General features: G+C 39.3%; 1 protein-coding gene across 7 annotated transcripts in view; it reads right to left on the bottom strand.

The window, feature by feature from the left end:
• Window positions 1-15204, bottom strand: part of ppp2r2d (protein phosphatase 2, regulatory subunit B, delta) — a 68121-nt gene that overhangs the window by 31887 nt on the left and 21030 nt on the right. For 5 of the 7 annotated variants that reach the window (XM_041209571.1, XM_041209570.1, XM_041209567.1 and 2 more), the window contains one exon: window positions 5593-5653. The exons of the other annotated variants lie outside the window; for them this stretch is intronic. In XM_041209571.1, coding sequence (XP_041065505.1) covers window positions 5593-5653 — 61 coding nt within the window. The remainder of the gene's footprint in view (window positions 1-5592; window positions 5654-15204) is intronic. 7 annotated transcript variants of the gene reach the window in all.

The following is a 15204-nucleotide window of genomic DNA, read 5'->3' as shown; positions in this document are numbered from 1 at the left end:
TGCAACTAGAAAGGGATAGTTGATCACCTATGCTACAGAATTTGTATTTTCTCCACTGAGGCTTAACAGATAATAGATATCAAGCAGGGAATGCTGCAATCACCAATACTATGCGTTAAAGCTGGATTCACAAAAAAACCATGTGGTTGCTTTGAAAAACATAGTTTGCAACATTCATCTTAAAAAAAAATACCAGCTTAAAAAGATAGGATCTTGACAGTCTTTACATGACCATACTGGTGGAATTGATGCTACTTATCATTAAAATATGGTGTTGAACCATAGCATTTAAAACATGATAGGGATTCATTCCATGACATAAAATAGCACTCCAAACTCATAACTTGAACATAAATACACCACTCATATTAGCTTCCTGCATGTAATCAGGGTCTCAAACTCAGCTCAATCCACGTATTAGATTATTGCTATCAATTTATTTTGTTTCTGATTTAAAATTTAAAAATTAACTCAAGCATTTAAATTTTCTACACAATGAGAAACTCAAACTGTCAATTGGATTTATTTAATTAAACAACTAAAATCATTTTTTAAAATAATGAAACATGTAATTAGGATAACCATCATCCTTTAATTTTGAGATGATTTGAATTTGACTTCCTGGTCCTGGTCTCAGATGATTGACTCCACCATTGTTATTGGTGTCCCAGGTTAAAGAGACCATCATCAATTTTGAATAACAAATTATTAGGAGGTAACTACTCTATTTACCCATTTATCACTCAAAGTATATTTGGCCAAATATGCAATCATCACACATGGTCTCATATGTGGGAGGTCAAAGGGGCCAGTTTCATGTTAATTGGAGGTGAAGCTTACTGATACTTGTTCAGAAAGTGACCTTTTTCTCCTCTCTGGGTATTAATAGAGACAAGGGCTATTGTTTCCTTTCCTACCATATATTTTAAGCTCAGTGGGAGGTACTACCTCCAAGTTTCAATTTTCTCTCCTCTTTCACAATTTTTTTCTGATGGATTGGGATACTCTATTCAAAAGAAAACCAGATTTTTTGGTCCATCACCCAGTTATTACAATGCGCACAGTTAAGACAAGAGCTTGAATGTGTTTTGTTACAACAAAAGAAAAAATTCCCCCGCTTATGCACAATAATGACAGCACTCCACCTAAGTATTCAGGCAGCATTCATTTGATGGATGGGCCCCCACTGCTTAACACTCATATCTGAAACATGAATACGTGAAAGTCAAACTCCTAGTTTATATTCATAATCACAAATAGAATATGGTACGTGAGCATTTAGAGGATTATCTCTGACTCGTGAAACTCTCGATTTGAACAATATAATTTTATCAAAAATAAACTGGTCAATAATGCTGCACAAGCACTCCTAACATTTAGATACACATAAATTGAGTTACTTTTCTGAGATCCATTTTAGCTACAAGCTGTCAAACTGAGTGAATTCTCCACTTTAAATCATTAAAAGCAGAAGGTAGGATGTGTGAGGCCATGTTGCAAATTACCATTGTAAGGCTGAACAGTTCCATGGCACGCACGCTCCCTTCCTGCATCCCCCACAGCCCAGAATAAACCATAATAAAAAAGGAAAACTGCTGGAGAAAAAGAGAAGAGAGAAACAGAATCTATGTTGAGTCCAATGTGACTTTTTGGGTCTGAAGAGAGGTAGAAATGTGATGGGTTTTATGCTATTGAAACAAGGAGGTTGGGGGGGGCGTCAGATAGGACAACATGGAAGGTCAGGGATAGATTTGAGGGCAGGAGAAATTAAATGACAAAGATATGATGGAACAAAAGGCAAGAGGAAGTGGTAATGACTGTAGTAAAGAAACACAGTACTGGTCCAGAGTAAGTATTAATAGCAGAATTAAGAACAACTCCGTCTGAAAGTAAAACACGAAAACCAGATACAGACTGGCACTTGGCAGAAGAAAAGGAATCAAAACGGAGAAAAGTTCATGGTGTGAAGTTGTTGAACTCAAGGGGGCTGTAAAAGCGCCTTATTGGAAGAGGAGGTTCTGTTCAAGTTTGCATTGGGTTTCACTTAACATTGTAACAGAGTGAGAACAGAAATGTGAGCGTGAGAGCAAGGTGACAACTTAAAATGGCAAGCAAGCAGAAGGTTGGGGTCATGCTTGCAGACTGGGCAGATGAAAATGGTCACCCAGTCTGTGTTTGGTTTCCTCAATGTAGAGGACGCTGCATTGTAAGCAGCAAATACAATATCCTAAATTGAAATTAGTACAAGTAAATCGCTGCTTCACCTGGAAACAGCATCCGGGGTCTTGAATGGTGAGGAGGGAGAAGGCAAGCGTTATAATTCCTGTGACTGCATGGAAAAGTGCTGTGGGAAGGGGATGAGGTGTTGGGGTTTGAGAGGAGCGGACCAGGGTGTTGTGGAGGGAATGGTCCCTTCGGAATGCTGAGAGGAGGGAACGGTGTGTTTAGTGTGCCATCTCACTGGAGGTGGCGGAAATGGCAGAGGATGATCTTTTGAATGTGGAGGCTAGTGGGGTGGAAAGTGAGAACAAAGGGCTCTGGGAGGGAGGGGAAGGGGTGAGGGCAAAAGTGCAGGAAGTGGATAGAACAAAGTTGAGGGTCCCGTCAACCACAGTGGGCAGTGGGGGAACAAATCCTTGGTTCAGGAAAAAGGAACATATGTTGGAAGTGCTGTTGTGGAAGGTTAGAAATGTGAAGGAGAAACTGGACGAATGGAATGGCTTGCTTACAGCAAGCAGGACTTGAGGAAGTGTAGTCAAGGTAGCTGTGGGAGTCAGTGGCTTATAAATGAATATTAGTGGACAGCCTATCCCCAGAAATGGAGAAAGAGAAGTCGAGGATTGGATGGATCATGTGAAGGCGAGAGAAGGGTGGAAATTGAAAGCAAAATTGATGAATTTTTCCAGTTCCAGATGGGAGCAGGAAGTGGCACTAATACAGTTATCGATGTATTGAATGAAGAGTTGATGTAGGGGAGGCCTAAGTAGGACTGGAACAAGGGATGTTCCACATATCCCACAAAAAGACAGGCATGAGTAGGGCCAATGCAGGTACCCATAGCAACATGTTTTATTTGGAGGAAATGAGACAAGTAAAAGGAGAAATGTTTTCAATGAGAGAACAAGATTAGCCCGGTGAAGGAGGATAATGGCGGATGTGGAATGTTTGGGCCTCCATTCAAGGAAGAAGCAGAGAACCCCCAGACCATCCTGGTGGAAGATGGAGAGATTGGACACAAAAACTAAGGAGCAGGAGTAGGCAATTCAGCCCCTTGAGCCTGCCCAGCCATTCAATACGATCATGGCTGATCTCCTTTCGGCCTCAACCTCCAATTTCCTGCCGTCTCCCCTTTCAACCCGTTATTAATTAAAAATCTGTATCTCCTCAAATTTATTCAGCATCCCGGCATCCACTGCATTCTGAGGTAGTGAGTTCCATAGATTCACGACCCTTTGAGAAAAGTAATTCCTCATCTCTGATTTAAATCTACCACCCCTCAGCCTAAAGCTATGGCCTCTCATTCTAGAATGCCCCGCAAGGGGAAAGATCCATTCCATGTCTTTGTTTATACTCTTTAGCATCTTGTATACCACAATTAAATCGCCTCTCATCCTTCTAAACTCTAGCAAGTATAGGCCTAAACTGCTCAATCTCTCCTCATAAGACAAGCCCTGCATCTCTGGAATCAATCTAGTGAACCTCCTCTGAACTGCCTCCAATACAACTACATCCTTCCTCAAGTAAGGGGACCAAAACTGTGCACAGTACATACATAGTGAGGAAGTTAGGAATGGGAAGCTGGAAATTGTTGAAAGGGCATTGCATGTCAGAAGAATCATGAACATAGTTGGGAAGAGACCGGACGAAGGGAGAAGAAAGAGAGTCAAGACAGGAAGAAATAAGTTTAATGGGGCAGGAACAGGTTGAAAGGATGGGTCTACCAGGACAGTCCTGTTTATGGATTTTGGGAAGGAGATAGAAGCAGACTTTTCAGGGTTGGACCAAGAACTCCCAAGGAGATGAGCTACAGACAGTCCTGGAAACAATAGCTTGACATTTGCTGGTGGTGTCATGGTCCAGATGAAGGCAGGAAGGACTGCCTGAAAGTTGGTGCTCAGAATAACCCACATCTTAAACTGGCAGGAAGTTAAAATGTTGGAATTTCTGTGACATGCGATCAATCCAAAGCTACAACTTCCCCAATTTAATGATTTGCATACCGTCCCATAATTCTAAATGTTACAATAGATGTGCATGCACTTGTTGTTGTGCCTCAGTTGAGAATATCCTGCATTTGGGTTTCAGAGGTCCTAGCTGGAGGCAAGCAGAAATTTCGGTATAGTAATTTTCCTCCTACAATATTGTGCAATAGAATGGAATCCGAACAGCATTATTTATAATGTCACAGGTGGGCAACCTCTGCAGAAAACTTCTGCTTCTAGATTACTGCCAATTGGCAATTTGAAAGCAGAATACATGGAGGTTAAATTTAAGTTAAATGCGCAGGTTCATAACATGGGAATAAGTGAAGCTAACCAAAATGATTTTTTCATTATTTTATTCAAAATTTTCCAAATTTGATGCTGAGGTAGAATCTAAAGTTTTTTTTTGTGAAATAGTGAGCAATACAAAGGAATTAGAAAAAAAACTGGAGGTCAAGGGGAAAACAACCATATTTCTAGTGTACTTTTAGCAAGCTCAAGCAAAAAAATCATTTTAGAATTGATGGCATAAACCCCAGCCATTCCCTGTTGTCCAAGGTACATGCAATTTACAAATGTTTTATTCTCAAAAGACCCAATGAATGCAAAACACCTACATTCATTTTCGTTACCTTATAAGAATACATTTCAACATACTATAGTGTACTGGGTATTACTAAAGCATGATCACACTATTTTATCCACGTATACTTGTTGCTGGTACATTTTTACTTCCCAGTGATAATGTTACCTACCCCAACTATGTACTCCCAGTCCACACTTTATTTATAATGACGATTGACATATTAAAAAAAAAAGAAAAATGATAGCTGTTGGTGCTAAACATACAAAGTAATCAAACAAGGTCTCAATACTAAAATATTATCTAGGTATTTCATATGAAGGGAACATAAAAGGATAATTATTTTTAAATGCTTGAAAAACTGTCAAATTAGCTAAGTTAATAAATTAAAATTTATTAGCCTCAAAAATAGGTATAATTTTCTTGTGGGAAGCATAGTTTAATACTGCAAAACAAACTGAATTATTAAGGGGAGTAGGTGACAGATAGAAAATGTATTCCAAATGACAGCATAAAATTTGACATTATACTACTACAGGAAGTAGATAGACCCATGCAACTCAAAGGAAATAGAAAAAAAATAAGAACATTTAACTATAGAAAGCACTATCCAATTGAAGTTTGGTTTCAATAATGCAGCTGAATAAGATCATCTTCTGCAGGCTTTCCCTTTGAGATACAATTATTTTCAGGGGAAACAGCGTGCTGCAGAACCTTTGGGAATGGAAGGTTACCAGCAAAAAGCTTAACAGCAAATTATGAATTTTCACGATGCTAGAATTGGAATCCTTGGTTTATATTCCATACCTTGATCAAAAGATGATGTTGACATCAGTGAATTAGTACCAGAGGTAGAAGTCTTAAACACCTGAGAGAAATTGCAAGGAAAGCATTTCATTTTCTGCAGTATGCAAATGCAGACTTAAATTCCTCATTTGACACCTCCAAAGTCCAAGTGGCTGCACACTGTCGTCTTTTACAAGATTTCCTTTTGCTAAAGATTTTCTAGATGCCTGCATTGCATAGAACAGTTAAATGTTTCAGATCAGAGAGAACAGGCACAAGACGGATGGACTCTGCATTTACAACATTATAGTGCAGGCCCCATACGCTATTCCCAAGATGCTGCTAAGACAGGGGCCATTGCACTAAATAGAGCTGTCCAGTTCATTGCCAACAATTTAAAATATAAAATCAATGCAACTGTCACCTTAATAAACAGTTTCTAATTCTCATTTGACATTGTACAAAATTCTTATAAATTACAAATGCAATTCAACTCAATTTGACAATCTGAAATAAAAGCAAAATCTTTGTTTCTTATTGTAAGCTACTGGTATTTAATGTACTGCACTGCTTTTCCAGTTCAAATCAGCAGCATGACTGTGTCCAACATACTGTGGCAATCAGTAAAACAGCCAATCAAGTGAAATCAAGCATTTTGCATTTCCATCTCTTTTTGGAATACTGCAGCACGTTTGCTCTGAGGAAATCACAAGCAGATGAGGTCATGTACTCATTAAATTATCTCTCAGCCAACCAGAAGTCCATTTTACAAATACATAGACCAATAAGACAAATGATCTGAATCTTCCATTTAAATTTGTACTGTACACTGCTTTTCCTGCATTTTTGCAACTTCTGTTGAAATCTGCAGAATGTACTTGATGTATTAAACAACTAATTGTATTCTCCTTTCAACACCTTTCTGATGAAGGTAAAACAGATATTAGTCAGTGTTTGGCCACTTTTGATCATACAATCTGCTCACATTTTCTGACCTAGCTTTGAGTGTATGTGTGCATGGAAGTGGTGGTGGGTAAGTGGGGGCAAGGCCAGATGAGAACAGGATAGCTCCTTTCCCCTCCCATCAAGCCATTAGGAGGTATTTTTGGGAGGTATGGCCTCCACCAACATTTACATTTAAAACAAGTAGTCGCATAGATTGGCCAAAAATGCAATAACCATTATCAATTTGCATTAAAGTCAATTTTGAAGTTGCCAGATGTAGCATATTAAGTGCTCCGTTTATTTCTGCAGAAAGTGTTTTTTATTCACTCATTCACAGGCCTCACTTTCCTTTCTGCTGTCCAGCCAGTACTGAGATGTGTGGGAAATTTGTTTTCAACTTCTTGTGTTGCTTCTTTCATTATTTTCCACTCAAGGAGCACTGCTACAAATTAACTCAGGATTTGACAAAAATTTGGTTAATCTCCAAAGCACTCAAATATGTTGTGGCCTCTCAAATTCATGCCCATCTTTCCCAGAACATCATGTTTGAATCACTTTAATCAGGTCTGTGCCCACCACAGTATTAAAGCGATCCTCTAAATCACAAAATGACATCTTATGTGACTATGACAAAAGTAAACTCTGTTTCCACATCCTTTTCAATTTGACTGCAGCCTTTCCACATCATCCTCCTTCAAAGCATATCCACCATCATTCAGCTGAATGGGCCTATGCTCAGCAGTTTCATTATCTATCCAATCGTAGCCAGCAAATTATCTGTAACGGCTTATCTTCCTGCTCCCACAGTAACCTCTAAGGATCTATCCTTGGATTACCCGCCACCCCTCCATCTCCTATTTCTCACATAAATGCTGCCCCGGGGTGACAGCGGCATCATTGGGTAAATTTTCACATATATGCTGATGATACCCAGCCCCACCTCACCAACACATCTCTTGACTCTTCCACTATCTGCAAATTATTAGACTGCTAGTCAGACGTGCAGTACTAGATTAGCAGAAATTTCTTCAAATGAAATATTGGGAAGACAAAAGCCATGCTCTTTGCAGCTGGTTCAAACTCTTGTTCTCTTACCACTGAATCCATCTCTCTTCTTGGCAACAATCTGAGGCTGAACAGATTGATTGCGACCATGTTACCATATTTGGCCCCAAGATGCCCCTCCAACCATATATGCACGCCATCAATAAGATTTTATTGATCTTCTTAACATCACTCAACTCCACCCTTGCCTCAGCTCATATGCTGCTGAAACCCTCAACCATGCCTTTCCTACTTTTCTTCGACTTAACTATTTCAATGCGCTCCTGATTGGTCGCCCACAATTTACCATCCTCAAACTTAGTCATCCATGCCAGTGTCTTAACTTGCATCAAGTCCCATTCACCCATCACTCCTGTGCTTTCGCACCTACATTGGTTCCTGGTTTAGCAGTGCCTCGAATAAGAAATTCTCATCCTAGTTTTCAAATTCTTCCATGGCCTTACCCCTCATTATTTCAAATCTCCTCCAGTCCTACAAAGCTGAGATATTTGCGCTCCTCTGATTCTGGTCTCTTGAGCATTCCCACTTTTAAATTTCTCCACCACTGGTGGCTGCACTTTCAATTGCCAAGGAACTAAAACTCTGGAATTGCCTTTCTAAGTCTCTTTACCTCTCCTTACTCCTTAAAGACTCTTCCTTAAAAGCCCTCCGTTTAACCAAGCTTTTATTTATCTTCCCTAATTTCTCAGGATGTGGGTTCGTGTTAAATTTTGTTTTATATCACTCCTGGGAAGTGCCACGGGGTATTTTATGTTAAAAGTTGCTACATAAATATAAAATTGCTGTAATTAACTAAATTATTTATTTTCATTTGGAAAGTAAAACAAGTTTCCTTTTTCATAAAAAATTCTGATCAGTAGCCACTGAAGCACAAATAACTTGAATGATTTTTAATTTTATTAATGGTACCTACTGTTACACCAGCCATCATGCATATCAGGCAAATCCTGTTTACTTGAATAAATAGTGGAGACTGTAGTTAGTTGTTTAAGGGTGAAGGAAATAATGGGGAAGGTGAGTATTTTAAAGGCTTGCAATAACGAAGATTGTGGGGTATATGTGGAATGAAATTGTTAGGAAAGAGACATGTTGCCAACATGCTACACTCATCAGGTTAAATGCAAGAATACCAAATTTCAAACAATCCCAACAATTTATACTACAGGAGAAAAGGGATGGGACAGACTGGCCGAGGCACTGCTATATTCAAGTTCTGTACTACCAAGCAAATGTTTGGAAGTTTTAGATTTAGTCATGGAGAAGACAATTGGAAATAGAAGTTGAAAAATATACAAAGAGGGAGAGGGAGAGGGAGAAAGAGAAAGTGGCAACTGAAGACAAAAAAAAATGACATTGAATGGATTAAAAAGAAACATAAGGCACAACTGATGTGGAAATTTAAAAAAATAGATTCACAATGAGGGAAAAGAACATGCAAAGATTAAAAAAAGCTAAAGAATGCATTAAATAAAAATTGCAGACCCTAGAACGAAGGCACTCTCTACCCATCACTCCGCTAACAAGTATTTGCTGATTCCTTTATTTCAACCAATTCCCTTTGCATTTCCTAGTTCTACCTAAGATACCTATGCCCTCGTGCTTGTGTTGTTGTCTTCCATGTGGAATGGGGCCCCCTAAAAAAAAAATGGACATAGTACAGCAAAGTTCATTTACTTGGGATGCTACATTCTCAAAAATTGGAGGTTAATCAGGCAGAATTTATTTTGTTACAATTTCAGATTATTTTCATACAGGTAATCCACATTCTTCCACACACCACTGACTGTGTTTTAAAAATTCAAGTAAAGCACTTAGAGATGTTTTCCAGAGATGTAATAATAACTAATTCATTTTTACTTTATCAAGTTACTTCCCAATGAACAATTTTCTATTATTAATGGGTGATCAGAAAGCCTACAGTTACACAGGTTATTCTGTTGCCATTTTGAAAATAATGACGTTGGTTTTGTTTTGACACTGCGAGCTCTCCTGCATTATGTTTGCACCCTCTGGTGTATACCATTGGCTCTTGAATTATTTGTATTTGAAACCAAGTATGCCTTTTTTGAATGCCAAAATTAAGTTTAAATGTAGAACTTTGTTAGGTGGCATGCCATCAGTATCACTGGCAGTGAAAACTTAGAGGAATTTATTTACAAGGCATTTTAAGCTCATAGCTAGCCTCAATCCGACGAAGGGCTTTTATTCACCTCTTGGTACTGGAATACCAGAACAACTTTGTTCTAATTGGCTTCTATAGTTATACTCATTTCTAGTCACTACTTTTTCTGTCAGCCATTTTGCACATATTATAGGTCCCATTACTCTTCACACTGGTTTTCTTCGACAGCATTTATAGAATTAATTTTGCTTATTTCAACATGCACCATTAAGTTAGCAACATATTTTGTTGAGAATTCACTTATTAGCTCTCTGGTTTCTATTCAATATGTTGAGTAATACATCTGGTATTCTAGTTCTCCTCAACTGAGGTTTCAATGAGACTATTCTCTTAGTTGGGTTTTGTTTTAAGAAAGGTCTTCACTCACTCCTCGAAAATTGTCAATTTTCAACTTGCATGTAGCTGTTTTAGTTTGTCCTAGATTATGTAAATTTAAATCATATTGTGATCTGTTGCCAGGGCTACCACTACTTCTGTTCCAAGTGTGTTACATGGGTCATTTGTCATTACCAGGGAAAATTGTGTGACATCCATACTGACAGGATATACATTATATTCAATAGCACAGATTGTAGATAGCTTGAGCGTCCCAAGTCTATATCATTGATTGAACTATTCTACAAGTGTAGCCTTCTGTTGCACATACCTTCTTTCTCCTCACAAAACAGTTCATTAACCTTATTGCTTTGGTCTGGAGGGGAGGATGGGAGGGCAGGGTAGTGGAGTGTGGGGGTGAGGGAGTTTGGAAGGGGAGGTTCTTTACCAATCCCCCAAATCTATTTCTGCCCTTCTTACTTCCATGCAGGGTAGCTCAATGGGAAGTTTATCATATACCAATGGCCTTATTTTTATCTCCCAATTGGTCCCAGATGCAGAACTATTCTACCCTTTTACAAGAGGAAAATACCACAGAGGCTGGAAATCAAATGAAAACAAAAAGCAGTGGAAATACTCAACAGGCCTGGCAGCATCAGCGAGGAGAGAAACAGAGTTAATGTTTCAGGTCCATGACCTTTCATCAAAACAATTCTGATTGAAAGGTTATAGACCTAAAACATTACCTTGGTTTCTCTCTCCACTGATGCTGCCAGTCCTGCCAAGTGTTTTCAGCTTTCATACTCAACCGTTTCCTGTCTACTCTTTTACACTAAGTTCTGGTCTACTTTTCTCCTTTGCCTTTCCTCCTGCTGTAGTATTTTAAATCTGCTTCCACTGCCCTATTTACTCTAATTCCCAGCAAATTGGTACCAATTTGATTTAAATGAAGCCCAATCTATACCTGCCCAGAGCTTTTCTCAATGATCATTCCTTATAAAACTTTCCCTTCTACATCGGTGTAAGTATTTCAGCCCAAATCTACTGGTTTAATACTTGATCTAGTGCAGGAAGTGCTGGAATTGTATGGCCTTGATTTTAATACCCTCTGTTTTGCAGAAACTAGGAAGTGTAGGGTGGGGGAAGCAGTTAAAATTATGCTGGGGACTCATTACCTTCATTTTTCATGGGTTATTACTATCAGCAAAGGTTTGCCCATGTGAGCAGGTATATGCATGTAACAGCATATGAGACAAATATTACCTCCACAACACTCCCTAACATTTTCAATGTTGCAAATACTGAACTGGCCATTAATGCTCAACGAGGTAGTTAGTGTGGGCATTGGGCCAAATACAGATAGGGGTACTTGTGCAACTTCTTTCAGAGCACTGGTTTTAAAAGCGCCCCCAAAATTTTGAAATTTTATGATTTTTGTGGCAGAGACAGTGTCTGCGGTACAAATGCTAAAAATGTATTTTATATAAAACTTAGTAAACTGTCATGGACAGGAGGGGATTTAACTTAAAACAGCCCTGATTTCTCCTCTCACCATCTGCCCATAAACAGAAAGGCGTTTGTGGTGGTGGCATATTTTCCCCAACCCTTCAGCTTTGGGGTGATTCAAATCTCTATTAATAATCCCACAGCAAACTCCAGATAAGGTAAAATTAGAGAGTTAGTTTATTTTACACTCAAAACGCAGGAAGGGTGTTCGCAATGTCCATCACCCCCCTCCTCCGCCCCGCCGCCCGGCAACCCCCTACTTTTTGCATTCATACAATAAAAGAGGGATAAGGGAAAGAAATAGGTACAGGGCAAAGACCACAGACAAAATAAGAATCATTGTTTCATGTGAATCCATAGTCCACTAAGTCAATGTCCAATAAAGGCATTGTCTGGCAGAATTCCTGGTCTTGGTGCGAGGAACTCCACTGCAGGTCAAGTTCGTTGAAAATACAGCAAAATATTCTTGTATTTTGGGAATTAGTGCATTCTGTAGGCTAAATACAGGGTTCTTTCTGGAGATCAGGCTTTGAGCAAGGAGGACAGAGGCAAGCTGCTAGCCTAGAGTCTTGGTTTTCTCTTCTGAGGTTAAACCGCAATTGAAGACCGAATTCAAAAGCTGTATAATTAAAGCAATTCAAACAGCTGAAGTCTCAGTCATGTGACAGGACGATTTCAGGTCAAGCCATTCAACTAATGGGCCCTCTTGTAAAAACCTATTCTGTTTTGAGCAGGTAACTGTAGAACTATTAGCACAACATTGGAGATGAGGAGTCCCAATAGCCCTTTTGACTGATGCAGATGTCTCGTCTACTAATCCTGTGTGTTGGCTTGGCTGGAATGTTTATACAGTACAAAGAGTGTCACATTCCAGGAGTTTGATGAGTTAGCCTTTGTCCATTTTTAAACTGCTCAGAAACTTCCAAAGCTGCCATCAAGTGGTCAGTTGCAGCCATTTTATCAGACCAACCATGTGTTCTTTTTTAAAAAAAAGAACATTTAAACACAAGAATACGGAAGATAAACAAACTTTTTAGATTTTTTTGTGCCTTCTCGGCTTGGCAAAACCCATAGTTACAGTACTCCGTGTAATTTCTAGTTACACGTTTTAGGATGCAGCAGATTGACAAGAATGTGGTTCGAAGAAAAGAAATACAAATAAGGAGGCAGACTTGAAAAATTGGGGCAGTTTTTGTTAGAACTGAGGGAATTACAGTAGTTTTAAATGAGGTCTTCAAACTTTTATCAAGGGACAGGACTAGGAAGGAAGAATAGATTGTTTCCAGTGATTGAGGGATCTACAAGAGACCATATATAAAAGATTAATACAAGAGGTTCAGCACAAAGATCAGGGGAAACTAGCTTTCCACACCCAACCACCCCACTTAATCCTCATCATCCCCCACCGTCCCATCAAGGGGGTTGAGAGGTTGTTGAGTACACAACCAAAGTTTGTGGTTAGCGATGCCAACGTTTAATATTAGGCTACATAGGTGACTGAAGGAAAGAATAATAGAGACATGAAAACAGGAGAATACAACAGGATTGCTGCTCATCTGAAAGGTAAATGAAGCCGAAGAACCTTGAATTGTGATTTATATGTAATAACATTGCTAATATATAATTATATTATTATAAGTATAATAATACTTTATACTTTAAGTTGGCAAACAATGCTTTGGCACTTCAACTAAAGATGATTGTTCACAAGTCTTCAGCAGTGTCACCAATGCTGTTTCTGAGGTAGTGTTACAAATGCACGTATGATTCTGGGAGATACAAAGGAATAGGAGTATATTATTGAACTCTTCAAGTCTATGCTGCCATTCAACTGGATCATGGCTGAGCCTCAACATCCATTAACATGACTATAGGGTTTGTGCTCCAACATGAGAAGCTATTTCCTCCCCAATATCATGCCAATGGAACCAGGCATAGGTTTTAATGTACGACTTTTGTTTGGTGCAAATAAAGTGGTAAAATATATCATATACAATTCTATATATAAATCAGCAAAAGTCAATGCCCTGTGGCATTGCATGTGGAGAATCAAGGCCAACTGTGGCATGCAGATCAAGCAGGATCAGAAGGCAGCAGGAAAAAATGGGCACAAGGAGTGGATGGGAAGGAAAGCTGAAAAACAGACTGGGTGGAGGGAAAGAGAAGGAAAAGAAAAAAGTGAAAAATTCTCTAATGGAGTCAAGGGATGGGAGAGGGTTGGGGAAGAGAGAAAGGCACTTTAAGCTAGAAAGGATGCAGCAGCAAAGTCAAGCCTCCAAAAAAGATCTGTTCGAGGAGTCATTCCTCAACTCAACACTGCAACACAGAGAGCAAAAGGTACCCCCCTCCACCCCACCCCAAGTAAAATATTACTGTGGCATAGGACTGGACTTCTATGCTATTGATTGCAGCAAATCGGGATACAGCGTATTATCTATCCCATTGTGCACAAACTTGAGTGTTGGACTTTTCTCATTACCCTACTTCTTCACTGGTAGTTCCTTACCTTGCTTGTTGTCTTGTGCTGCATAATCTCTCTCATTGCCCCTTCCCTCTCAACTTTACCATCCTATATGCTCACCCTAACATTCAACTCATCGACTGCCTGTGTATTTGTTCAACTTGGTGATTCACCAGTCTATTGTGCATACTCCCTCCCACCAAACGAATTGATTTAAGTAAAAATTTGAGTACCATTTTTTTTTTGTTTTAAAGTGCTTATACTGCATTCGTATAGCATAAGCACTTTGGGAGTTAGTGATACATTTTTGATTCAGTGCTGGGAAAAGCAACAAGACAAATCATCTGAGGGGGCTAGTAGGGATACTCTGACAACTTCACTGGTAGGCCTCAACCCTATAACATCACCTTGCACAAATTCATCCTCCCAATCATTCCATCTTCCCCACGCATCAATCTTACACCAACATCCCTCACACCTACACTACCTCTCTCATATACTCTGTGCACCCTTCTCAAACCTAGATTTCCTCTTCCTCCCTCCCAGAGTTGTGCTCATTCACATCGCTTACAAACCCTTAAATTTCTAGTGCTTTCTGATCCCATCATCAACTTCAATATGCCAAACCTCTTTCCCCAGGGTTCCTAGACTTCTTGCCCACAAAACAGACCCCGGGCCTTCCAAATGCTTACTGATTTAACACTGCCACGTGCCTATTTCAAGGGCCTTCATTTGTGGTGCCCATTTAGTGCTCTTAGATAAACCTCAAAGTTAGGTGGTACAATGGCACCAATTTCAGCTTGTGGTCCTCTCCAATTAATTATATTATTTAACTCTTTCAACCACAACTCATGTTTGTTGTCTCTCCTGCAATCGTTCCTTTGCCTCCACCTATCACTGGCCTTCTAACCAGCTTCACCTGCTCTCCCCCCTTAAACAGTATAAATTTCAACAAATTTTTTTATTCTCTTTAGCTCTGAAGAGTCATTCGGACTCGAAACATTAACTCTGTCTTTCCCTCCACAGATGCTATTAGACCTGAATTTTTCCAGAATTTTCTGTTTTTTTCATGTTTGTTGGGTCTGCCTGCTATTTTTATTATCTGCCCTGTGTCACTGTTTGCTGCCGCTGCTAGCTACGTTACTCAGATTTGGAGCCT

Source organism: Carcharodon carcharias, chromosome 17, assembly GCF_017639515.1.
Source record: "Carcharodon carcharias isolate sCarCar2 chromosome 17, sCarCar2.pri, whole genome shotgun sequence".
NCBI lineage: Eukaryota > Metazoa > Chordata > Chondrichthyes > Lamniformes > Lamnidae > Carcharodon > Carcharodon carcharias.
The sequence above is the reverse complement of the archived record's forward strand: the minus strand, read 5'-3'. Positions and strand labels throughout refer to the sequence as shown.